Below are 26,643 nucleotides of genomic sequence, written 5' to 3' on the forward strand. Positions count from 1 at the left end.
ACATGCTCATGATAATAAAATATCCTAACAATATCGTCTAGATATTTAGGAAAAATAAATAATGTACTACTTTTTATATTACATAAAACGCAATAAACCATACAGATAGATATATATTACGTCAAGGCAACAAAATATCCTGTTGGTATCTTCTGGATAACCTGGATATTTATGAGCTTAGCCACTCCCAGTAATACAGAGAATTTAAAACGCCCGCGCAAAAAAATTCCCACAATCCATCTCGACAGTTGTTTCTTTTTGCATCATGTATTATTCAGTTCTTTGATTTAGTGAAATTCGAGGTGAATTCGGTCGTTTGTCGATATTGGATGGGCTTAAAAATGACTGAAACTGGTTGAGTTTGACTTAGATTTTTCTTATACTCATAGTTCTAGCAGAAATTCTATCCTAACCTCAACTAATGTCGAAAAACGACGAACGACTCAGGGTCTCACAATGAAAAATTTGTGACAAAAGTATAGGTGAAAATTTGTTGAAAAGCGCTTGTTCTTTATCCCTAAACCCATTTTCGTGTTTGATCTATTCAAACAGAAATCCTATTTTTGTGTTTAAATTGTGAGTTTCTGGAACGTGTGGTGTTAGAAATTATACCTGTATCCTGTGTGCTAACTTTGATGTAAACTGTTGCTGCTAGACATAAACTGCTAGACTCCATAAAGGGTAGTATAATCTGGTATAATACCATACCATCGAAAAAAACGGCGTCAGAGGTGGCTTGGAAATGAAGATTGCTGTTATTTTGTATGTAAAATTATATGGGGAATGTCATCGATCGTAATTTTTCAAGCCAATTGAATGTCGTTTTTTTTCGATGGTACAGTATAAATTGAAAGGTCTTAACTCAAACAAATAGACTTCTAAATTTTGACGCAAAATTCATTGACATAATATGTAGGTATATTTTAGAGATGTTAATAAAAATATCCAATGAATAACGTCAAAATGTGGCTAAATAAAACTAAATCGCGAACGTTTTTACTATAAACTAAGGATGAAGTAAGTATTGTCAAATAACAGTCCTCATATAATGTCCTAAAAATATCCTATAATGCTCCCAACATCATCCTTGTATTATCCTATAAATATCCCAAATAATCGTAAAAGGCTTGCTAGGGATGTCTTGAAGATGACTTTTTTTGTCCCATCTGGATATCCCTTAAATATCCTCCTCTGGTTTTTGGATATCCTCAAGATATCTATAGGATTGTGTTGTGTTATATGGGAATCTTTTTGTACAAGCATGCATAATTTACCTTCACCGCTAAACGGTACATGCATGCTTGAACAAGCTTCAGTTTATGCCGCGAAAAAGAAGGAAGACCGCGAAAAAGAAGAAGGAATCCTGAAGGCATTTATCTTTTTAATAACGGCATCTTTATCGGCTTGGCTGTCAATTAATCTATACTTATTAAGTAAAATTTTGTATGCTGCATCCTTCTTCACCCTATCACGATATTCTTGTGATTTAATTCACGGCTGATTTTCGTATGCGCGAATAAAATCTTCCAATAATCCTCTATTGCTCCTTTTCAGATCGCTAGACATGATGGCGACGCGACGTACAGGTCATTTACGATCACGGACTGAACTAATTGTTTGTACAAGCTGAATACATGTAACATGTAAAAATACATGTCGCTTGCGCAAGCATGGCTTCTCCAAGCTTGCATGATTCAAATTCAATCAATCATCAAGCGGCTTGCACAATTAAAATGCTTCCGCAAATTTTCCCTACAGACGCTACAGTTTGCTTGTACAAAAAGATTGTTCATGCATGCTTGTCAAGCTTGCAGTAGTGTGTGTAGCCACCTTTACAAATTTTATATCAATATAAAGAAGAATAAGTTTAATTTTCAGTTTCTTTACTGAAATAATGTTTAAATTAAAATGGCAGAGAATAGCAAATATAAAAGAAGTATTAGAACGCATTGGACTTAAAGCTACATTTCAATAGTGAAATAAAAAATAATTGAAATTATAAAAACACTCTATACTATACTGTAACGCCCGTCCTAACCTTAGGATTGCTTATCTTTTTTGAAATGTTGCCACTACTTGAAGAACTTCTCTTAACGCTATTCAAGTACTCAACCTAAAGGAATAATTATTGATTTTTGGAAATAAAAAAAATGCTAAGAAAATCCATGTTCTTACCTGTTTGTCTATGGATCTAAACTGCCAGGACCAGTTTGCTCTATATAAAAATGGTCTAAGATCGAATCTGTTGTCATCTGGACTGTAAGATTCAGCATGGTACGAGGGAGTCAGCACTGTCATTTTGTGACGATTTATAGCATAACACCTAAAAGAAGAAATAAAAAACATGCCTTTACCACACATTTTAGGTAATGTATTCATTTTTCAGTGGCGGCTCGTCAGGGTAGGCAAGGTAGGCGGCGCCTACTAGTCATGGCCGGATCAGCGATTTTTTAATAACAGGTACAAGCTGTTCCAGTTGCAAAAGATACATGTTCCAAGAAACCTGTTCCAGTTCCAAACTGTTCCAAAACGAAAATTAATACCGTACTTGCGTCATTCTAATTCGGTTGCTATTTTTCTTTTTAAATTTATATAAAAGAATATTTTTTGCTTAAATAATGAGAACTACTGGAGATTTTTCTGTTTTTTCTAAATTTAATCTACTATTTATGTTGCTATATTACCAAGATATAATGTTTTTTTAACTAAAAATTTAAAAAAAAAATATCAAATTTTCGAAAAATAAACTTTATTTTTTTATTACTATTTTACCCTAGATCCGCCACTGTAATGACTGACATTAGGATAATTGTCAAATAATAAAGGACAACATTGCTGAACACGGAGCAATGTGGCCAATATATCGATAATATAATTCGGTTTAAACTAAGTTTTGGAAGCTTTAATTTAAACAAAATATCTGTTACAATCATTTGCTCTATAAAGTAAAATGAAAATCTGCTCGGTATCTTAAATTATACAACAAATTTAAATATTTTTGCCAAAATTAGTCAGGTTTATAGACTTTAATGTCAATGTCGATATGATTGATGACGAGCATCGGAAAATGTTTTGCGATTACAATACCTGAAAAAGTGTTTGACTTTTTCTGCTACTTGCTTTGGTGTACATGTATCTGACCAAGTCTGCACCAATTTACAATACATAGAAAACGGCCCACAATTCCCAATTTTTCGTAAAATTCCAAATTGGCTCAGTTCGCTGTACGTCATTCCCATGTCTTGTTCGTCAGTTTGAGCAATTTTTCCTTGGACCAAAGGCTAAAAAATCGTCATTCTGTAAAGCATTGTATTCTATTACATATTTTAAACACACTGTACCTCTAATTCGGCAGTTGGTGGGGCATTATAAATCTCACCGAGAATCGGAATGTTGAATTTTACTTTGGCATATTCGATAAAGCTTCTTAAATCGGTTTTTGATATACCACCTAAAATATAGCAAATACTAACTGTCTTGTGTCTATTTTAATCATGGAATAAAAAGACTAAGGAAGCAGTTTTATTTTAGATTCACTAACTTCTTCAATAATTTTTAAATAATACTAACCAATCGGATTGATATCGGCACTAGAACAATCGTACTTCGTCATATATCCACGAAGTGCTTCATCAACATTGGCCGAACCAAGCACCAGCAATCCACCTGGTCTGCCCCTAACCCACAGTACCAACTGAGCAAATAAATAGCTCAGAACCATTCTTATTCGTGCCTGGATGTTTTGCAAGGCCATATTCTGACGTGGACAGCCGCCATTGCTGGCAAATTTCGGGAATAGGCCGGTTATAGTACTGAAGATTTCTAGGCAGGCGTTGACAGCCTTATCTACCATTATATGAAGATGGTAACTGTAAGAGTGTTATTTAAGAATTAGAAGATGTTTAATTTCTAGTTTTTGAAACATGCAGAAAAATATATAATACAAAAAGTCAAATAATTGCATTGTTTTGATCGAGTTGTAGTTTGAACAGCGTCCGAACGGCAAAAATTAGAAGTACCGGGAATAAAGTATTTCACGCAGTCCCGTTACCGTACGGCGATCGCACTGAAATAATATTAAAATCGTGGCTTTGTCATAATATTTAAGTATGTTATTTTTTACTAGTGCAGTTATTGAAACTATAAAACATTTAGGTACGAGGTTTGTGTGATGTAATGCTGTTTTGGGTCAAGGACTGTATATATTCTAAAGGACTGTTCGATCGCGTAAAATCGCCGCTGTCGTAGTGGCCGTGGATGCTTACGTCACGCAGAGACCAGCGCTCCACAGTGCTGCGGATGGTTATTCTAGCGGGACAAAATCTCAGGAGCGATATTTGTGACTTAAAATCTAAGAACGTAGCAAATAGTCTAAGATATAGCAACCATATGGTTAAATTTATTTATTTATTAATAAATAAATAAATACAAGATAATAAAACTATGATATTATTCGTACATGACACACAAAAACCGTACTGTATAAACTATTGCCAAGTACATAAAATTATGATATCAGGTGAAATACTTACAAAAAACTCTTTAGCAGTTATTTTTTAATTACTTTGTAATCTTGTAACACCCTGTATATTTTATTTTAAAAAAATCTATTTTATTTTGAAAATAATAAATAAGATAGATATTTTAATTTTAACACTCGATAATTGTAAATTCATATACCGGGTGTTGCATCGTCGGACGGGACATAGGAAATCCCATGTAAATTTTAATGGGGTCAATTATTGGCTTCCCTAATTATTTTAGAGAATAATTCTATTTAGGTTTATTGAAGAGCACTAAAACCCACATTCAAAAGAATCACTTTAGATATTTTTGATTGGCTCGTTTACGAGTTATCGTCGATTTCTTTTTAATATTTCTCCTTTCTTATGGCCCTGTATTTACTTATGAGCACCAGTCAAGGTAAAAGATTTTTTACCTTGACAAAGTAAAAGAAATTTACCTATTTAGTGCTATATTATTATTGAAAACTCATTCCTACATCGGAAATCTTAAAGATGTATTTATAAATACAAATTAATATGAATTAAAGTAAAATAAAGTAATCAATTACAAGGTTAAATATAGTATTATTACAATATTCAATAACTTATTAATTTAGGTCCTATTAAATGACAACTTCATCAACATCAGTTATCTTTTACCTTGACTGGTGCTCATAAGTAAATACAGGGCCATAAGAAAGGAGAAATATTTAAAAAGAAATCGGCGATAACTCGTAAACGGGCTAATCAAAAATATCTAAAGTTATTCTTTTGAATGTGGGTTTTAGTGCTCTTCAATAAACCTAAATAGAATTATACTCTAAAATAATCAGGGAAGCCAACAATTGACCCCATTAAAATTTACATGGGATTTCCTATGGCCCGCTCGACGATGCAACACCCGGTATAGTAAGTATCTAAGACAATTTTTTAAACTTTTATTAAAACTAGTAATAATCATTTAGTTTTATTATAAATTATCAGAAAGTAAAAAAAGACTTTAGCATATCGTCATGCTTTATTTAACTAGAATATCATTTGGATGTTTTTGTCTTGAGGAAAATTGCCGAACTGACTATTGGTGTCATTTATTAGCTGGTCATACACGGAAAGGCCCTGCCTTCAGCCTTGGCCTTGGGTCCGGGCCTTTAACCCAAAATACCATAGGTTTGCGCGAAAGGCAAAGTCCGCGGATATATTTCCGCTATGGTAATTTGGGTGAAAGCCCCGGCCTCAAGACCAAGTCCGAAAGCCGGGCCTTTCCGTGTATGGGCAGCTATTAATTTTTTAAACTCAGTGCCTTTCGATGGGACAGTTAAGGTTTCAACAATTATAGCAGCATTCTTACTCCCACTAGCCCTAAAGCTCATAGTACTTGCAAAACCTAATTCTTCTTTTGAATGCTCTTCAATTAACCCTTTAACGAGTCTTTGTTTTGTTTTTATACTATCCGATTGAAATGAAACTTTTGGGCATTCACCTGGTAAGCTTGAACTTCCTGTGACTGTGAGTACCTGTGTTGGTAACTATTGGTAACTCAAAAGATTTTTTTAACAGAACATCAACGATTTCTTGTAGACGTATCTGTTTTAAAAAGTAAAGTGTTCTCGAATAGTTCAATTTAAATATTTTAAATAGTTTTTTTCTTGATTCTTTATATTTTTTTGCTTCTGACGACGGAAAGAGAAAACTTTCCGAAACGTGAAGCATTTTATTCTTTGTTAGGCAAATTTTTATTACTGTAAACACAACTTCTGACAAGCAGCGTCCGTTTAGGTTTAACGCAGAAGTGTTTACAAAAAATAACTATTTTATTTTGTAGATTTTTTTCTTGCAGTGCAGTGGCGAAATACCCATAAAGGATTTTTTTGGACAAAAGATCTACATCATTCAATATATCGATATTTGAAAAAAAGTGAAAGTTTGTGCCTTTGTCCAAACCTTTGTACATACCTCTGGCAATCTTCAACATAATTTTTTGGCTTTGGAATAAAATGTATAAGCAGTTGTAAATATTTTGTTTTCGTATGATCTCTGCCTTGCTGAGCAGAAAACGACCAAATTTGGTTGATAAAAATGTATCGAAATACAAAGAATATTCATGCTTTTTTATATCAATTGGAATATCTACTATTTATTCTTATCAGTACACATTTTTTGGCTTATTTCTAACCAAACGGTTTTGTCCCGCTAAATTTATCTTCCACCGTACTGTGCGCCCGTCCGTCATACGCAAAAATAATAATTGTCACTGTCTAAAATCTTTAGCGCCAACTTCAACTCGGTCCCTAGATGATGTAAAAAAACTGACAGTGCAGGAAGATAGGAATCGAACTATCCTTATCTCTATATACTATCCTTGGTTTTGGGTAGTAAAAAATAAGTAAATAAGAACCCGAACTAGGCGTCGGCGTCGTGTTGTGTTGTGACAATTTCAAATGTTAATAAAATTGGCGAAAAAATGGCATACTCTGTTTTTTTTCTAAGGTAAGATTTCGACAGACGATGATAGAAGAAAAATAGATGACGTCCCATACCAATCTATTTATTTTACTAAAAAAGTTTCTAACCAGTTGTTTTTAACCAGTTTTATTGGTTTATTTCAAAAATGACAGATCATATTTCAATTTTATTGGTTTGATGGAACGATGAACGACAAACGGATGCCGATGCGTATAAATTCGCCTTTAGTTTTTCGAGGCTTGTCAAAGTCTTGCCAAATTATGGGTTATAATTTTGTGTCAACTTATGTCAAATATCTGTGTTTTGGAAGATTATGCATTTTGATTCGTGTTATTACGTTTGTTTTGTGTCTTTTGAAGTCAAATGGAGGAAAAATCGAGGAAAAATTAACTGTAGATCCAGAGCACAGTTTATAGTTAATACTCGCTGCCCAGGCAGAAAGTCTTTATATACCACTAAAGTTACCATCAATAAAGTTTGTATACCACTGCGTTGTAGATAAGTGCATCACGTATATGCTACAAGGATCGTACTAAACATATACTACTGGAGTAGCTGTAAAATATCAACATCACACGATAGGTAAATAATGGATTTTAGTACTGCAGAAAAATGTCAAAAGGTACTGGTTTAAAAAAATTAAGATTAAAGTTAATTAATCAACCTTTAAGGTATAAAATTTGGTAAGTGTTATTATTAATAAAATAGTTTGTTTTATTTATGTTGTTTTATTTATTCCTGTGGAATATTACAAATTTGTAAGAATATTACAAGTTATATTGATAAATATAATAATAAATGCAGGAAGTTACTTGAAGCTTGAGAGTACAAAATAGTTCTTTTTATATTTTTTTGATATGTGGTGTTTTGTTCTTGTTTGTTTTGTATTAACGCATACCGTGTATTTTAAATAAAATAACTCGATTACATTTTTTCAGTTTTATACAGTTTTTTTTCACAATATTTTAAAGTAATCACTTATCAGACAAATTTTAAATATATTAATTTCCTGCTATGCGTTCCAGTTGTACCAACTTATTTCTTTGTAAAATAAAAATAAACTACTTTAAAATTAAAATGACAGACACATCTATCACTGTCAAGGATCATGTCATGATCTTGTCGTTGGACAGACTAATGCTTCAGAAATGCATGTGTAATTAGTTGCTGATGCTTCAGAAATGGGAATTTCAACAGTCTAAAGAATTGAAATTAAAGGGATTGTATCTGATGAAGAGTTCAAGAAAAAATGAATAAATGCCGAAAAAAAAACGGAACTCGGTCAATCAATAATATAGAAACGAACTTACAATTTTCTAAAGAATATGAACTGATCTTAGATACACCCTAAAACTCATATTCGGCAAATAATGATGACGTAACGGCGAACGATGGCTGAACCGTTTTCTAACATTTAAGTTGTATTAGTTTTTTAAGATACCTTCCTATTGCAGTTGCTAAGCCACTAGCCCGATTTTTGGTTTCTTTAGAAGAATTTTCGGTTCCCATGTAACATGTAACTAGGATTCTATTACATAATTCTTGTGCGGTTTTGGGAGTGTACTCTGCATCAGCCACAATTCTTCTAACGTCGGACAACACTTTAGGATCTAAGAAATAGAATTGAAATAAAATTACTTTGAGATATCGTGCAATATAAATACTGGGGTTTGCCGAGAGAGAAAATTTCGACATCCAAGAAACAAAAAAATACAATTTAACTTGTGAATTAAAATAAACAATTAAACAGTATGGGTATATATTTAATTACCTCCATTCTTTTGCACATTCTCAACGATCAATCTACACATTGAGTATACAATAATGGCAGTACTGGAAGAATCGATACCACCACTCAAAGGTAGAAAAAATCCCCCTTGACCTGAACGTCTTAAATAATCCCATAACCAACAAGCAGGTCCCTAAAATATATTAGAACGTTTGTATTCCTTACTTAAAGATAAATATATTGATATTAAAATCACAACCTCACAATTAGTGGTTTCAATTACATTTTATGCTTTACGATCACTCACAATGTTTAAAAAACTCAATTAAAATTAACAGAGTATCCTAGCAACAGCTTGCGTTAGTCAGATGGACACATCTGACAATGGAAGGAAGGCTAATATTTAGCTTATAAAACTATCAACTTTTGATTTCTAACCACAATTTCTCTTGACGGAAGATAATCAACGGCCAAACTGACATTTCTCGCAAATTTATAAGTATAATTAGTGGAAAAGTTAAAAGTTTGATAACTTTTTCTACTAATTGAAAATGTCTACCACTAATTTTGACGTTCTGAATGCTTAATGTAAAGCAGGGTTTCTTAAAGTGTGGTCCACGGATCCTTTAGGGGTCCGTAGCATGTGTATCAGAGCTCCGCGGTACGCACTACGTCAGTTAACTGTAAACATATTTTAAGAAAAAAAATAGTGTAGGGCGGCGAATTCAGTAGGTATTTAATCACTAAACACTACGCGATGCGCGTAAGGATCAAAAAAACAAAGTTGAAGCTGTTCCCTTATCAAACGATGTTATTCATTCTAGAATTGTTGAAATGTCGTCAAATGTTTTACAGGTTGTTGAAGAATTAATTGCTTCACCGTTTCCATTCAGCATTCGATTGGATGAAAGCACCGATGTGTCACAATGTAGCCAACTCTTGGTATTTGTCCGTTACATACAACAAGACACACGTAGTATTAAAGATGAGTTTTTTTTGCAATTCACTTTTGGAGACTACAAAAGCTTCAGATGTTTTTGAAATGACAAAATGTTTTTTCAACGAACAAAATATAGACTGGAAGACTAGACTTGGTAGTATCTGCACCGATGGAGCTCCCGCAATGCTTGGAAATACGTCTGGTTTCGCGGCTTTGGTCAAGAAAGAGATCCCTCATTAATAACTCATTGTGTCTTACATCGACATGCCTTGGCTTCACGGACTTACCCAAGGATACTATAGAGATAAGGATAGTTCGATTCCTATCTTCCTGCACTGTCAGTTTTTTTTATGTCATCTGCTGACCGAGTTGAAGTTGGCGCTAAAGATTTTAAACAGTGACAGTTATTTTTGCATTTGACGGATGAGCGCACAGTGCGTTGGAAGATAAATTTAGCGGGACAAAAGCGTTTGGTTAGAAATAAGCCAAAAAATGTGTACTGATAAGAATAAATAGTAGACATTCCAATTGATACAAAAATGCATGAATATTCTTTGTATTTCGATACATTTTTATCAACCAAATTTGGTCGTTTTCTGCTCAACAGGGCAGAGATCATACGAAAACAAAATATTTACAAGTGCTTATACATTTTATTAGAAAGCCAAATTATGTTGAAGATTGCCAAAGGTATGTACTTTTCTACTGTACGTATATTATTTGTTAAAGTCCTTCGTGCCTTTGTTCTGCAGATATCAAACTTTCACTTTTTTTCAAATATCGATATATTGAATGATGTAGATCTTTTGAGTTACCAATAGTTACCAACACAGGTAGTTACAGTCACAGGGAGTGCAAGCTTAACAGGTGAATGCCCAAAAAGATTCATTTCATTCGGATAGTATAAAAACAAAACAACTCCATCAAAAGGCACTGAGTTTAAAAAATTGTCTTAGATACTTACTATATAATATGAATTTACAATTACCGAGTGTTAAAATTAAAATTAAAATATCTATCTTATTAATTATTTTCAAAATAAAATATATTTTTTTAAAATAAATTATAGAGGGTGTCACAAGATTACAAGTTAATTTAAAAAAAAACTGCTAAAGAGTTTTTTGATATAGTCTATAAAATGAATAACTTTGAATTTTGACCGTTATTTTTTACCAACATGGCAAATATAAAATCTCTCTGTCCAAAAAGTTACTGATATTCTTTAAAATGAGTGCCCGAACGAATCAGATAGGTAACTCTTTTTACTTTCGTGAAATAGAAAAGGAAAATAATAAAACAAGTGACAGTTCTTTCTCTTCTTGCAAAAATCAACGCGAAATGTCATAACTGACAAAAGTAAAATGTCATCAGCCTTTGACATTTCTAAATATCAGACCAACGCCGTCTCTATTAGAATAGCCTCGGAGCGAGATTTATGACGTCACGCTAGTTAGATATTGCGGATTAATAAATATGTTGTAGAATACATGGAAAACATAATTATTCCTCGTATTTTTGGTTTGTATTTTAAGAATGATATAGTTTACATGAAATATACATAATATACAGTTAATAAATGTTTTACAATATACAAATAATGAATAGGTACATAAGATAATGGGTAAAAATGTAAAATATATTTTAAATTTTGGGGTTTGAAAATCGATCTAATTTAACAAAAAACATTCAATATCTACTAATAGTGATATATTATTATTTCCATTCACAAAATTTATATGTATATTTTGCAAGCATCAATGTTCGAAAAATTATATTTGCAAATAATACAATATCATAGAAAAAAAGGCGTCAGCGATGACTATGAAATAAAGATCGCTGTCATTTTATATGTAAAATTATTCTAAAATTTTTGATTTTTTTGGGATTTAGGTTCGGGAAAAACACTGATTAAATTTTCATTTGGTTTTTTATTACTTTTTTGGTTAAAAAAAAACGTTTAGCCTAAAATATATAAAATAAATAAAAAAATAAACGTTTATAGCCTTCATCAGTGTTGTGTCATATGAAAAAAATAGTGTCGAATATAATCCAAAAAATTACATATACGAGGAATAATAATTATGTTTTTCATGTATTCTACAATATAATTAATCCGTAGTATCTAACTAGGGTGACGTCATACATCTCGCTCAGAGGCTGTTCTATTAGAGACGGCATTGCATCAGCATGGCCGCAAGTTGCTAACCTAATAAAATTTACACTAGAAAAGCCCGCGGGAACTGTCAAATTCAAAGTTATTCGTTTTACAGACTATATCATAATTTTATGTATTTGGCAATAGTTTACAATACGGTTTTTGTGTGTCATGTACGCATAATATCATAGTTTTATTATCTCGTATTTATTTATTAATAAATTAAGTTGTTAATAAATAAATAAATTTAACCATATAGTTGCTATATATTAGACCATTTGCTACGTTCTTAGATTTTAAGTCCCAAACATTGCTCTTGAGATTTTGTCCCGCTAGAATAACCATCCGCCGCACTGTGGAGCGCTGGTCAGCGCGTGACGTGGCATTCCACGGCGACTACTACAGCGGCGATTTGACGCGATCGAACAGTCCTTTAGAATATATACAGTCCTTGGACTTTACCTACATTTCTGAAGGAAGTTATGTCTACATGTGTCAAAATAATTAACTTCATCAGAGCAAGAGCCTTAAACCACCGCGGCACCGCCTTTTTAAAAAGCTTTGTCAAGAAATGGGGCAGAACATGAAGTACTGCTGTAGTACATAGAAGTTCGTTGGCTGTCAAGGGGACAGGTCTTAAAGCGATTGTTTGAGTTGAGGACAGAAGTGTTACTTTTTCTAAAAGATAATACACACACAGATTCACTGTCTGAATATCTTGAGAGCGAAGATTTTGTACGGGGGCGGGGGCTAGCGTATTTGGCAGATATATTTACTCAATTGAATGAAACTAACTGGTCTCTTCAGGACTCTGCGGTTACCATCGTGGATGCATCTGAACCGTTGAAAGGTTTCATAATATGTAAACGGCCACTTTGGGAAAGGAGGGTGGAATCTGGTAACTTTGTAAATTTTCCGATGTTTGAAGAGTTAATAGCACAAGGTGACGGCAACACAATATCAAAAATGCTACAGAAAGAGGTGTCTAAGCATTCGGATACATTGCAAACTTCTTTTGAAGGCTACTTTAACTTAGAATCGCTTGAAAATGAATCGTGGGTACGCAGTCCATTTATAGTCGACAAGGATAATATCAGCGATGAAGATCTCATTAAAAATTGACATGAGATCAAAAGAAGTTTTGAAAGCTGAATTTCATGCAAAAAATCTAGGCGAGTTTTGGTGTTCTTTAAGTCAAGCTTACCCTCTTCTTGTCAAGCGAGCTATGTTCGTTCTGATACCATCTACGTACCTTTGCGAGGCAGGGTTCTCGGTTCTGGTCTCAATAAAAACAAAAAGTCGCAACCGATTAAACGTCGCAGATGATATGCGCCTTGCCTTGTCGAAGATAACCCCACAATTTAACGTTCTCATTGAGGCTAAGCAGCAGCATCCTTCTCACTAATTTACTAGTGTACGTGTAATAAATCTACTAATAAACCTTTTTTTATGTAAATAAGGCTTTTTTATTTTCCTCTATTATTTCTGATAGGGGTACGTGGAATTGTACAAATTGTGAAAGTGGTCCGTGACTGCAAAAAGTTTAAGAAACCCTGATGTAAAGGAACAAACTTCTACGCTAATTGAAACCAGTAATTTATTCCACTAATTGCGAGGTTCTGAATGAAGTTTTACACTCTGATTAAAGTTTTAAAAATATTTAGAGCTGTCATAAATACTGTTACTACCACACATATATTTCAATAAAAACAATCCAAAATACAATGTTGCTTTCAAAATGACAGAAAAAAAAAATTAAATACTTTTAGCACTAGAAGAGATAGGATTTAGGTTAAATGGAGGCAAAATTGCTCAATTTGATGCTGATCAAAATGTCACCTTAAAGTTTAAAATTTTAAAAATTTCGAATGCTTTCAGAGATTTTTGAAGACAAAAAAAAACAATATTTGCGATTTTATTTTTTGTGACTCTATTTGAATAAATATAACAACATAAATTTCACATGCTACTTTTTTTTTGTTTTACAAGATGGTGGAGATTTTTAAACCGACGTTTCGTTTTTGAGCTATAATCAACTTTCTTTTCTTAATTTTTTATTAAAGATTTTTAGAACTTTAAGGTCCCAAAATCAATAATGTATCGGACTTAAAATAAAAAAAATATATATATATTTAAATATTCATATTAATGGCATTTTCCATAGGAACTCGTGAAAAGACTCCAAAAAGACATCGTATAGTTTCCGAGATCCCAATGATATAAGGCACAAAACATCCCCCTTTAGAACTTCTTCTGTCATGTTAAGAAATGAAAGTAAATAATAAAGCGCCTCTCGTGTTTGTTCGCACGCTAAAAATTTCAATTATTGCCTGTATATATTTTTTAAATTTACATTTTTTTAATTGTAAAGTAATATATTACATTTAAATGGAATATATTACATAACAATTATGCCAATTACAGGATTACAAGCTTGTTTTCTAACATTTTTTAAATAAAACGAATTATAAAATTTCAATATATGTATATTTGTCGTAGGTATGAAAAAAGTAAAATATAAAATGGACAAAGGCTTACTTACATTTCAATAAAACTTCCACTTTTCGTTTTGCAATCTAAACGCAATTATTTATTTTTTTATTATTTCTATTTCCCAAATAAAAATATCCGAAAACACTAAAATCACTGAAACTTCCGCGGCTGAAAACGAAAACTGAAAAATATAACGGCACTTTTTGTTTTGGATCTGCATATCAACATAACGCTGTACCATTATGTTTTTGTTTTTGAAATAATATAAAATATCGAATTATAACTTGCAAATTTTAATATTTTAACATGATTTTAACTATTTCTGACATTAACTAACTTTTTGTTATCAAGATGACATTTTAGACGTCAACTGACATATATGTCATAATATTTAAATTTTAAATATGTAAGTATAATTTAAATTAATATAATGCAACTTTATACTAAGAAAACATTTATACATTCACAAAATACAACAAAGTATAATAATATAGTTTGAAAACAATGAATATTGAATTAAAATAAAAATTAAAATTAAAAAAGTTAAGCGCGACCCCTTGTGTCAAAATTAGATGATTAAATTTTCGCAATTTTTTCACCATTTGATGACCGGTGGCGCCTCTAGTGTTTGTTCGGGCGGTTGGTCTTTTACTCCCGCTTATGGCCATTAAAGAAAAAGTTCTAAAGGGGGATGTTTTGTGATATAAGGCTCAAATTTGGGATACCCTGTAAACCTTTCACGAATAAGATAAACGTCATTTGTTTTATAAAAATTATACTTCAAAAATCGTTGATAAACTGACTAGATAGACAGTATAGACAGTGCTATCTAATATATACCTCGGTAATTTCCTCCTGTGCAGTCATTGTCAATGTTTTTATTGGTTGGGCTGTTGGCAATGTAGTGTCATGTTCAGGAGACAATGAGAAATCTATAGTTATTCTGGGATAGCTTTCGCTTCCAGCTGCTACATGCGTTCGCGATCGTTTACTATTCCTGTAACATCTTATATCTTCTAAGTCTATGGTTGCAGTGATCACGTCCTAAAAGTTAAGTTTAAACATTTCCAACAAAAATACGACGCTTGAAAATGACAACTTATTGTCTAAGGTTATACTACTATAGTAAACGCCACGAATGTTTGGGAGTGATTCATCGGTCGCTACCATGTGAACCTTTGAATAAGAAGACTAAGGAAGGAGCATAATGTTATCCATGTATTCATGCATGGAAGATGCATGGTGGGCGGAAAAAACACTCTAGGGTGGGGATCCTTGACAGTTCTGTTTGACGATTCATTTGACACATTTGAATTTGATTTGAAATTTTGTGGATTTGTCAGTCTTTACGGAGCTTATTTTATGTTATTTATTATTTATTCTATTACTGATATACTCTGTTTTTTTTCTCAGGTAAGATTTCGACAGATGATTACAGAAGAAAAGCAGATGACGTCCCATACCAATCTATTTATTTTACTAAAAAAAGTTTCTAATAATTTTTAAGTTATCTATGGATGGGTTTAAATATAGATCCGTCATGCGTCGTCTCTTGTTGTTTTTAACCAGTTTTATTGGTTTATTTAAAAAATGACAGATCGTATTTCAATTTTATTGGTTTGACGGAACGATGAACGACAAACGGACGCCGATGCGTATGAACTCGCCTTTAGATTTTTGTCATTTTTGACGCTTGTCAAAGTCTTGCCAAATTATAGGTTATAATTTTGTGTCAACTTTTGTTAAATACCCTGCGTTTTGGAAGATGATGCATTTTGATTCGTATTATTACGTGTGTTTTGTGTCTTTTGAAGTCAAGTGGAGGAAAAATCGAGTGAAAATTAACTGTAGACCCAGAGCACAGTTTATGGTCAATATTCCCTGCCCAGGCAGAAAGTCTTATACACCAATGAAGTTGCCATCGATAAAGTTTGTATACCATTTCGTCGTAGATAAGTGCATCTCGTATATGGTAGAAGGATCAAACAAAACACATACTAAAAACTGGAGTAGCTGTAAAATATCGACATCACACGATAGGTAAATAATGGATTTTAGTATTGCAGAAAAATAATGTCAAAAGGTACTGTTTTAAAAAAATTAAGATTAAAGTTAATTAATCAACCTTTAAGGTATAACATTTGGTAGGTGTTATTATTAATAAAATAGTTTGTTTTATTTACCTATGTTGTTTTATTTATTCCTGTGGAATATTACAAATTTGTATTTGTACATAAGTTATATTGATAAATATAATCAAAAATGCGGGTAGTTTCATAAAGCTTGATAGTAAATAATAGTTCTTTTTTATATTTTTTTGGTATGTAGTGTCTTGTTCTTGTTTGTTTTGTATTAACACATACCGTTTTTATTAAATAAAATAACTCGATTACATTTTTTCAGTTTTATACAGTTTTTTTTCACAATATTTTGAAGTAATCACTTGTCATCTTGTCAATCAAATTTTAAATATTTCCTGCTATGCGTTCCAGTTGTACCAACTTATTTCTTTGTAAAATAAAATAAACTACTTTGAAATTAAAATGACAGACACATCTATCACTGTCAAGGATCTTCTCGTTGGACAGACTATAGTTGTATAAAGCTGGTAAATCTAGATGGAAATTGTAGCAGAACTTAAATTAACAGTGACACTATCGCGTTGTATTGTGTAACTATTGTGTAGCGTGTGGTAGATCTCGGCAAAAATTGAGTGAAATAATGGAACAACTTTTCGCTAGTAAGTGACTATATAATATACATACGTGTAGTAAACCGATATATAATATAAATTATATATTTTTCTTGCATTTTAGCTTTTATTTATTACTTGTCAAAGATTAGATGTCAAAGAATTTAGATACGTTAATTTGACTTACCTGCTTCAGTAGCGTATCGGATGTTTGTGTTAATAAATACTTATTATAACTTATCTATTTTATTAGAATATATATATTTTATAACAATTTTATATATAACTACCAACATTTATTCACAACGTAAAATAAAACAACAAATTATTGAGTCTACCCCACGTCTACCCTACTCATAGTTTTACATTTTTAAATAAAATTAGAAAAACACTGATAAACCGGAATTTAAGTCGGCCATAGTCTTCTTATTCAAAGATGTGAACTAATCTGTTCAAGGTCACATAAAACTTAATTCCAGTCACGTGGTGTTTCAAGTCATATAATAATCAATATATAATCTGTTGTAATTTGTTGTTTGGTATGTCAAAGTCTTGTCAAAACATATATTTGGTTATAAATATAAAATGGAATGCCCCATTGGTCGCACTGCAAGCACACCAATGGACTGACGCACAAAAACGAACCAATCAAAGAAACGCGATATAGTATCGTCTTTGTCAATCACGCTAACATTTTAGAATAAGTAAAAGGAGCGGAGGTAGATGATTAGACTGGGCCTTTAAAAACCTACGTCTGCGGTAAAAATTTACGTTTTTAACGTAAAAATGATGGCGCGCGTGTGGATTCTAATTTCATCAAGCGATGAATCACTCCCAAACATTCGTGGCGTTTACTATAGTTTTATGCTAGGAGCTACAGATGCCCGACGCACTAGTGCCGGACCCTGTATAATAAATACCGATTATGATCGAAAAAAAAACGACGTCCAGTTGGCTTGGAAATGACGATCGATGACATTCCCCACATAATTTTACATATAACATGTCAGCGATCTTCTTTTGACGCCGTTTGTAATGTTTTTTTTAAATGGTATACAATGTTTTTCTTTATTTGGCTATACCGGGTGCGTCTCAAAAGTGGCTCACCTCTATAGCTTTTTATTTTTTTAGTGAAAAAAACAGATTTGGTATGTTAATATATGACATAAATTAGGATTGATTGACGTATTCAATTGTTTTCGGTCACTTCCGGTTTCACCGGAAATGACTACAACTTTTGATTTTTAAATGGCACCCCGGGATTTTTTTACTTTATTCGATAGAAAATGTCACTCTGAATAGAATGACATATCATACATCAACTTTTGACATTTTCGCATATGGTTTATTTGAAATTATAACTTGCCGTTTGTAACGAAAATTTGACTTGAAATACCAAGTGTGTGGTATCAAATTATTCGTAAAAAAATGCTTTTTAAATATATGTTAATGAGCCACCCTCGTTCCATTTGAAAAAATTGAGATATGATTAAAAATACGATTTGAGCATTTTCTAATTGGCCAAGACAAAACACTAAAAACATTAGACCATCAAATCTATTTTTCTAAGGCTCCTTGATGAAGAATTAGTGTTTTTAACATAGTCATGGCACTCTAGATTGAATTGAAATACGATTTTTTATTAAGCGAGAATGTCAAAGTTCACATATGTATGATATGACATTCTGCTCAGAGAATATGTCATTTTATATCGAATAAAGTCAAAAAATACCAAGAGTGTCATTTAAAAATCAAAAGTTGTAGTAATTTCCGGTGAAACAGGAAGTGACCAAAGACAAATGAATACACCAATCAATCCTAATTTATGTCATATACTAACATACCAAATCTCGTTTTTTTGATCTGAAAAAATAAAAAAGTTATAGGGGTTGAGCCACTTTTGAGACGCACCCGGTATTTATAATGTGATTAAAAATGCCAGCCGTATTTTCTTACCACTTCTTCCAAAGAAAATTGCTTGGTTGTGGCCAAAAGTGAACCATTCAATGTAATTGAGGATGTACCTTCAAAATACAACCTTTCCCCATCACAGCCTCTTAGATTACTGAAAATATAACATCCTAAAATCAGTAGCAATAAATTAATGAACACACTCAGATTATACAGGGTGTCCCAGAAATAAGTGCAAGTATTTTAACTGGTACTATAGTTCAATCACAGAAACAGGCCTATGAGTTTTTTTCGCAAAAAAAAATGTTCGGAATTTTTTGGATTTTTTTTAGTTAAAAAATATAATTTTTCGATAATATGGCAACATAGGTAGTAGATTAAATTTACACGAAAGAAAATCCGGAAAAGATCCAGTGGTTCTCAAAATGTGAGCAAAAATCATTTTTTTGGAAATTTTCAAAGTAAAATAACTCCGTTATTTTGGACTTATTTGAAAAACGATAAAGAGAAAATATGTTTCTTTTATCGAGATCTACCACCCCTTAAAATACTTGCACTTATTTCTCGGACACCCTGTATAGTTCTCACCCCCACACTTCATTGTAGCATTTTTAACTAGATCCGATAAAATATAATTTTTTCTAAGTTCAGTATGGCTGCCTGAGCCATTACAAATAATTTCAACCCCATCCATAGATAATGGAATATGCTGGCTTGCAGCACACCACAGCTCTTCGCAAATCTCGAACCCTAGTATACAGTGTGGTTAAAAAACAATTCGTAGATTTATAATTCTTTTTTTACCTATACAAGTATCTAGTGTCGATATAACAGCATCACCAATAGGAACAGTTTTTTGTCCTGTTATTGCTGATATCATTCTAGGTAAATAAAATTCTTCAGTAGTTCTCTCCTACAATAATTGTATAAAAGTCATATAGTCTGTTCAATGGATCAGGGAAGATTTTGACAAGCGACATCCAAAAATGCCATAAAATACAATTTGCATGTGAATTAAAATGGCAGACGCAACTGTCACTGTCAGAGTTGCTCCAGTTGGACAGATTCTACATTAATTGACAAGATTGTAATTGATAAGAACAAAATTGATCTCTTGAATTTTTCTTGAACATTGTACAATTATTATCAATAAAAAAATAAAAATTAAAAAAAAATAAAGCCCTTCTCGATATTCATGTATGTTCGTTCATATTCTAGCGATTTTGAGATATGCAGTGTATTAGTTGATTTATTTTTTTCTCGAAAACTGTTCGGGTGTTTCATTTTGGTTGAAATCATATGGTATCTCCGTTATTAGTGTTTTATATTTAGTGAGGATGGGAGGATGCGGTTTGCACAAACCTCCCATTTTTTCTCAAACGGAAGATGCTGTAAACAAAATTTTCATAGCCCTCTTGGTTTCTGAGCTACATGGTCTTTTCGAAACTCTTGCAATTTAGGACAGCCCCCGATCTCCGTTATTATGGACGATATCGAGAAGGTAAAAACTGATTCTTGTAGAACATTTTACGTAGAACAGTGGTGTAGTGTGTTTTTCTACAACAAAAATATTTTTGAAAATATAAAGTTATGTTTATTACATAACATACATAAATATTATGTTATGTTATAAATCATATATAATCCGCCTTGCTATGGGTTCCTCAAAAATATATATCCCTCTATATTTATTTTCACTATTTACTGCAATATTTAAAATATATCATTTTCTTATTAGTAGGCCGTGATAAATAACAAAAAAAATCAAAATGGTATTTACTAAAATAGTAATACACATTAAAATTTTATTTGGGATTGGTATATTTTACTTTTGAAATGTTACCACTGAATCTCTGAATATATTTTTCTTTTTTTATAGCGGAATTTATTATAACAGGATGGGTTTGCAAATATATATCTAAAAGCTTGCATTATTAAAGCATTTTAGTGTTCGACATTGTTGTAGTTGCGATGATATATTTCATATTTCAAAAATGCCGAATATCAGAAATGGGCTATCGAATTCATTGATTTGAGAAATAATAGTTTAATAAAATTCTAATATTTTCAAAGTTGTAAGGGGGAGCCCCATCTTACTGAAAGCAACTGAAAGTATGTTTCACGTAAATTAGCTAAAGGTTCTAATTATATATCTTTAGATATAATTCTAATTATATCTAAAAGTTCCGGTACGATAGCTTCCAATATTTACAAATAGCGGTAGAGAGTTAAAAGCAGTTTTCCAATATATAAGAATATATTGAAAAAGAATTTATTAGTATTGGGAGCCACAAAATAAAACAAGAAACAGAGAGTAGTATAATAATAATTCTTTAGTTTCTTTTGGTGGCCTACTAGTGGCCTACTAATAAATATGATCTTATGATCTAATATTTTTTTTAAATATTGCAGTAAATAGTGAAAATAAATATAGGGTGATATATATATTTTAGAGAAGCTTATGGTAAGCCAGATCATATAATTTATAAATATACAGGGTTATTTAAGAAAACACAACTTTAATTCATATCTTTAAAAATATTTTTTTTCATAGAATATCAGACTACGCTACTGTATTCTACGTAAAAAGTTATACAGTAAAAAGTTTTCACCTTCTCAATACCTTTAACAATAACAAAAATACAGGGGGTGTTCTAATTTGCAAAATTTTCAAAAAGTTCCTGTAGTTCACAAACGAAGAGGGCTATGAAAATTATGTTTACGGTATCTTCCGTTTATAGAGTTCCGGAGATACCGTATGATTTCAACCAAAATGGTACCCTGTACAAGAAAAACTCAAGAAATCAGTCTTGTTAAAAAAGAATAGACAATCAGGGGAATTTTTTTCTTAAAAAAACAGTGGCGTACTATTTACTTTAATAAAATAATCCAGGGGTGTGTGCGTAAGGACGCCACTGGCTCAAGTTGGAAAACAAGAGTTAACAAAAGTTAAGTTGATACGTGGAAGTCACATAACAAAATTAAAAAAAATATCTCAAGTATCTTCCGACATAATTGCAAAAAATTGAACTGAACCTAACACCCTGTAGATCAGAAAGAAAATGTACACCCCATGTTTATATGAACTTTTTATCTTAAAAATATACGAGAAATATCACACCCTGACTTCATAGAAAAAACCCTGCAAATGATAAGAAAATTAAAAAATATATATAAAAATACCTTTTTCCATGGTGAGAACCATCTGCTTTCCCTATAGTTTCCATCTTCAGCTAATACTTTTTTAGGTCTTATTAAAAATATCTTCTGATTCAAAAATATCACCCTAAAAAAATTAAATAATAAAACCATGAAACAATATGTATGTATAGTAATATTACACCAGTATGTTGCGTTCAAAAGAGTCGGTAGTGTAAAAGAATATACATGATTTTGACATTCGAAAAAAAAGTCTATTTTTGAAACACCTGTCAATGTCACATATATGCTTTTTCTAGACAGACAATATTATTTCTATACCATGTTATTGTGTGTTACCTGCAATTGTAGGCTACGTTTTTATGCATTACAGGCATGCCAACATCGATTAAAATGTCTTTACAAAGAGGAGCATTTAGTAATTCAGCCAGCGCTTCCCAAGAATGTAGAAATGTATCACTTTCATAAAAGTGATCTTGGCAACTGTAACCACTAAAAATAAATTGAATAAATGATTACTATTCACGTAGTTTGTATATTTATTACCTTCTGTATTGTATAAAAAGCATCCACAGTAATGGATTATTATATTATACACTCAGATGCAAAAAAACGCAACGGAGAAATTTTTGGTCAAATTTAAAGTGTTATACTTTTGTTATTTTTATCCCTATTTTCATGTGTTATTTAGCAAGCTGTATATAATTATGTCAACTTTAATTTGTAAACTGAGTTTCTTATAAGTTTTTGTATTTTCCATATGATATATAGGGATAATCGAGATGTTGTTTTTTTACAGTAACACACTCTGTGCAATAATTTCGTGTGTAAATTTTCCCAAAAATATAATTTCAGAATCAGCGAACCATTACTCCTGAGCATTTTGATTTTTGATTTATGTCAATATACATGTTTTGGTTAATTTTTAAGAGCAAAATGAACTGATCGCGATCAATTTGCAATTTTTTCAATTATCATTACTTTTTGATAAATTTTTTTAATATGACGAGATGGTTTTAATGACTATTGTGGTAACGTCGAATATATAGCGCTGATCAAATATCGATGTTTCTAAAGCATCGATACGTCTTCCCAGCCCTACAGAACCTAACCTCATTTTCGGTTTGTTTACAAATTGATTTATATTTTTCTTGTTTATTTTTTGTTTAATTTAATAAAAGACCGACAGGAAAGTGCAAGAAAAGTGTCAAGATTGAAATTAGATGTTGAATATGCATTAAATAGATATATTACATAAAAATTCATATTTTAATAAAAAAAAATATAGAAAAATATCGCTGAACTGGATATAGGTAAAAAAAGATAAGAAATAAAGAATATCTGTATAGTAGAGCTGTATAGGGGGGGGGGGCTTAAAAAGTATTTTTAACGTATGAGAAAAATACAAATATTTAGTTATTTACGAATTTAGGTATATACCTAATATTGTTTGATCAATAGTCTATGAAAGTGTAAATTGTGCCTTTATATGACTATTACATCTAACATCTACGTACCATATTTCTAGTTCTGGTCCAGTTCTTAAAGTAGCTCCCATTTCCTTGGCATCTAGAATAGATTGCAAAATTCTATCCAAATTTCCCTCAAAATCCAGAGCCCATTGGTTTAAAGTGGCGGAAGCAACTGTTATTTTTCTTCCCATTTTCAAATCAATTGCTGCACAACGTTACCTTGAAATATTTTCTTCGCAATGCACGGTATTTCAATATAGAGTTTACTCAAGATAAGTTTAAATAGGAATTGTTTCTTTTTCAGTTATCTTATTTGCGATCAGCTGTGATCAGCATATTGACAATCCGGTGTACACGCGCATACTCGAAAACCAAGGTTTGAAGCTTAGGTTTGAAGCGCGGTATTTATGAATGGGAGAGATTGTTTTGGCGATGGTTGGCTATGATTGTATTCGAAAATACAGTAAGAATAAAATGAATCAAACAAAGGTAATTCAAATCAGGTGTTTTTACGGTAATGATTAATACGGATATAATTAAAAATAGAAATTAGTCTATTAGCAGTTTTCATAAAATTAAAAAATTATAAAGCGGCAGAACTAATTTCCATTCACCATTTTGTCAAGATACAGTAGAGTGCGATCCCTATAATAATTTATATGAGATCTGTCTATATGTACTTAGATTATAATGCATTACCTAGAAAGTAATCGAAAAAAAAAATCACCCCTTTAAAATTTGGGGAAATTATAACTAGCCGATCTGTCCTTTCACATTAAAAATATAAATTAAAAATAATTAGGTGGTAGAATGGTAGAAATCAAAATTGCCAAGGCACTACTAAGTTATTAGATTCTTATTAGAGTAGGTTGAATCCAAAAAAATACACAACGTCATATTTATACAGATTCATTACTCTTAAGTTTTACTATTCTTAAAATGGCGAATTAAAGTGTATACGTTCCATACAATCGAAATAAAAACAACGTCAGAGTTGATTTGAAAATAAAAACCGCAGAGAGAGACATTTTATGTATATGTACGAGTATATACATTTAGTAAATCTATAGAAATTATTATTTTGTAAAACGTATCAATATCATTTTTTAAATTTATTAATTTTCCTTCACCATTTTGTCAAATTACATTACCTTTCTTGACAAATAATAGCCTGATTTTTCTTCACTGAAACAGAAATCAAGAAAATAAAATAGTATATTGTTTTATTAGGAATAAAAATGATACTTTTTGTGCCGAGAACCTATAAGGGTTTAATATCTTTAAAATCTTTGGTTTTTGAGATATTTAAAGATATTTAAATTTGCATGCTACTATAGAATAGATTATTAACACCCTGTACATTACTTTTCAGAATTAATTTTTGTGCTGAGTTTAAAGGTAAAGAAATAAACTTTACTGGAAAATGTTACTACTTTCTTAAATTTATACAGGGGTATCAAAAATTGCTGATTTAATTTAAGGATTTATTTTACATAAAACTTCGTTATTTCAAATACAACACCCTGTATTTTTTATAATAAATCGAAGCTGACTCAAATGCTCTTTCAAACTATGTTACGGTTTTCTATACCCATCTAGCTCAGATTTTGAATAAAGAGCAATTTTTTCAATAAAATGGCAACCAAGAGGGCTAGTGTCGTCATGGCAGGTTTTTATTGACAGTTAGTACCTATTTTGAAAATCGAAATTAGTTTATGGACTTATTTAAATTTATACCAGTTTACTTTTATTTAATTTACCCTACAATAGTTTAATAAATAATATTTATTAAATATGTATTTATTATTCTATCAAGAAAAACGAAGAAGTAGTTCTTTGATTTATTTTACGATGACTTGTACATATGGATTTTCTATAAAAGAGACAATTACGGCAAATTCATTTTCTTCACTTCCAACGAGAGGTTTCTGTCTCTAACAGGTTTTTTTATAAACCACATCTGCGAAATAGGGCGAGTAGTTTTTCAAAGAAACGCTTATCAGGAAGATTCCTATTTTTGGATACATTTGAGCATAAGCTCTTGCTGCTCTTGAGACCAAGAAGCAATTTTCCTCACAAAATCAAATCACTAGGAACATATCCATTCGTTTCGCCTGCAGATACTGCTTTATTTTTCTTGATAAAATAATGAATACTTACTTATTAAACTATTGTAGGTAAATCTAAGTAAACTGTTATAAATTATAAATAATAATGTCCATAAACTAATGTAGACTTTGAAAATAGTTACTAACTGTCACTGAAAATTGTCATGGCGACAGCAGCCATTTTGATTGCAATTTTATTAAAAATCGCTTTTTATGCAAAATCTTAGCTAGATAGGTATAGGACACCCTAATATAGTTTGAAAGAGCATTTGAATCTGCTTCGGTATATTTAAAAAAATACAGGGTGTTGCATTTTAAATAACGAAGTTTTTATATAAAATAAATTCTTAAAATAGATCAGTAATTTTTGAAACCCCTGTATAAATTTAAGGAAGCAATGCCTTTTTTCAGTAAAGTTTATTTCTTTACCTTTAAACTCAGCACAAGAATTAATTCTGAAAAGTAATGTACAGGGTGTTAATAATCTATTCTATTGTAGCATACAAATTTAAATATCTTTAAATATCTCATAAACCAAAGATTTTAAACATATTTAACCCTTATAATAAATGCCTTTTTTTGGGCTCAAGAATCCAAAAATGAAATAAAATACCGTGTGTTCCATAAGAAAAAATATAACTTTAGTATGGATCTTAGTTCTGAAACACCCTGTATATTTCAAAATAATTTTAAATTGTGCACATTTCCTCCCCACATATACCCATAAAATATTTTGTTTCTACATCTTTTCGTTTTCGTATAATCAACCGAGGCGAATGAGGTGCGCCACCCTGTACAGGGTGAGTCTTAAATAAGTGCAGATATTTTCCGGGCTGGTAGTTCTTGATAAAAGAAACTAATTTAAGTCCAAAATAACCGAGTTATTCCAGTTTGAAAAAGTTTAAAAAATTTATTCTTCTCAAGAAACTTTCCTATATTTCTCCAATTCGCATTCCTCATCAGCGGCAATTCGGCTCGCCTCTTCTTTTTCTTCTTCTTCTGTTCCCTCGGCCGGT

At 31.5% G+C, this 26,643-nt stretch overlaps 1 protein-coding gene across 2 annotated transcripts; it reads right to left on the reverse strand.

The window, feature by feature from the left end:
• Positions 1 to 1,110: 1,110 nt before the first annotated feature.
• Positions 1,111 to 23,869, reverse strand: LOC115890489 (glutamine-dependent NAD(+) synthetase). 2 transcript variants are annotated; one of them, XM_030910732.1, is made up of 14 exons: positions 23,565 to 23,869; positions 22,387 to 22,539; positions 22,072 to 22,174; positions 19,693 to 19,801; positions 19,477 to 19,638; positions 18,934 to 19,058; positions 15,126 to 15,329; positions 8,740 to 8,890; positions 8,410 to 8,578; positions 3,571 to 3,869; positions 3,342 to 3,451; positions 3,088 to 3,281; positions 2,176 to 2,323; positions 1,111 to 2,113 (listed from the first exon to the last, which is right to left on the reverse strand). In XM_030910732.1, the coding sequence occupies exons 1-14, from the start codon at positions 23,708 to 23,710 to the stop codon at positions 2,015 to 2,017; spliced, it is 2,172 nt and encodes a 723-aa protein (XP_030766592.1). In that variant the 5' UTR covers positions 23,711 to 23,869; the 3' UTR covers positions 1,111 to 2,014. The 2 variants fall into 2 exon arrangements, with proteins under 2 accessions (XP_030766592.1, XP_030766593.1); XM_030910733.1 differs by lacking the exons at positions 22,387 to 22,539; positions 23,565 to 23,869 and adding an exon at positions 22,230 to 22,304.
• Between the last annotated feature and the right edge of the window lie 2,774 nt (positions 23,870 to 26,643).

This window comes from Sitophilus oryzae, unplaced genomic scaffold, assembly GCF_002938485.1.
Source record: "Sitophilus oryzae breed Bouriz unplaced genomic scaffold, Soryzae_2.0 scaffold_866_pilon_pilon, whole genome shotgun sequence".
Taxonomy (NCBI): domain Eukaryota; kingdom Metazoa; phylum Arthropoda; class Insecta; order Coleoptera; family Curculionidae; genus Sitophilus; species Sitophilus oryzae.

Coding starts and splice junctions, on each gene's coding strand:
- LOC115890489 (XM_030910732.1), bottom strand. CDS start 23,710: ATGGGAAGAAAAATAACAGTTGCTTCCGCCACTTTAAACCAATGGGCT. Junction 22,540..23,564: donor GGACCAGAACTAGAAATATG/GTACGTAGATGT, acceptor ATTTATTTTTAG/TGGTTACAGTTGCCAAGATC. Junction 2,114..2,175: donor TTAGATCCATAGACAAACAG/GTAAGAACATGG, acceptor TTATTCCTTTAG/GTTGAGTACTTGAATAGCGT.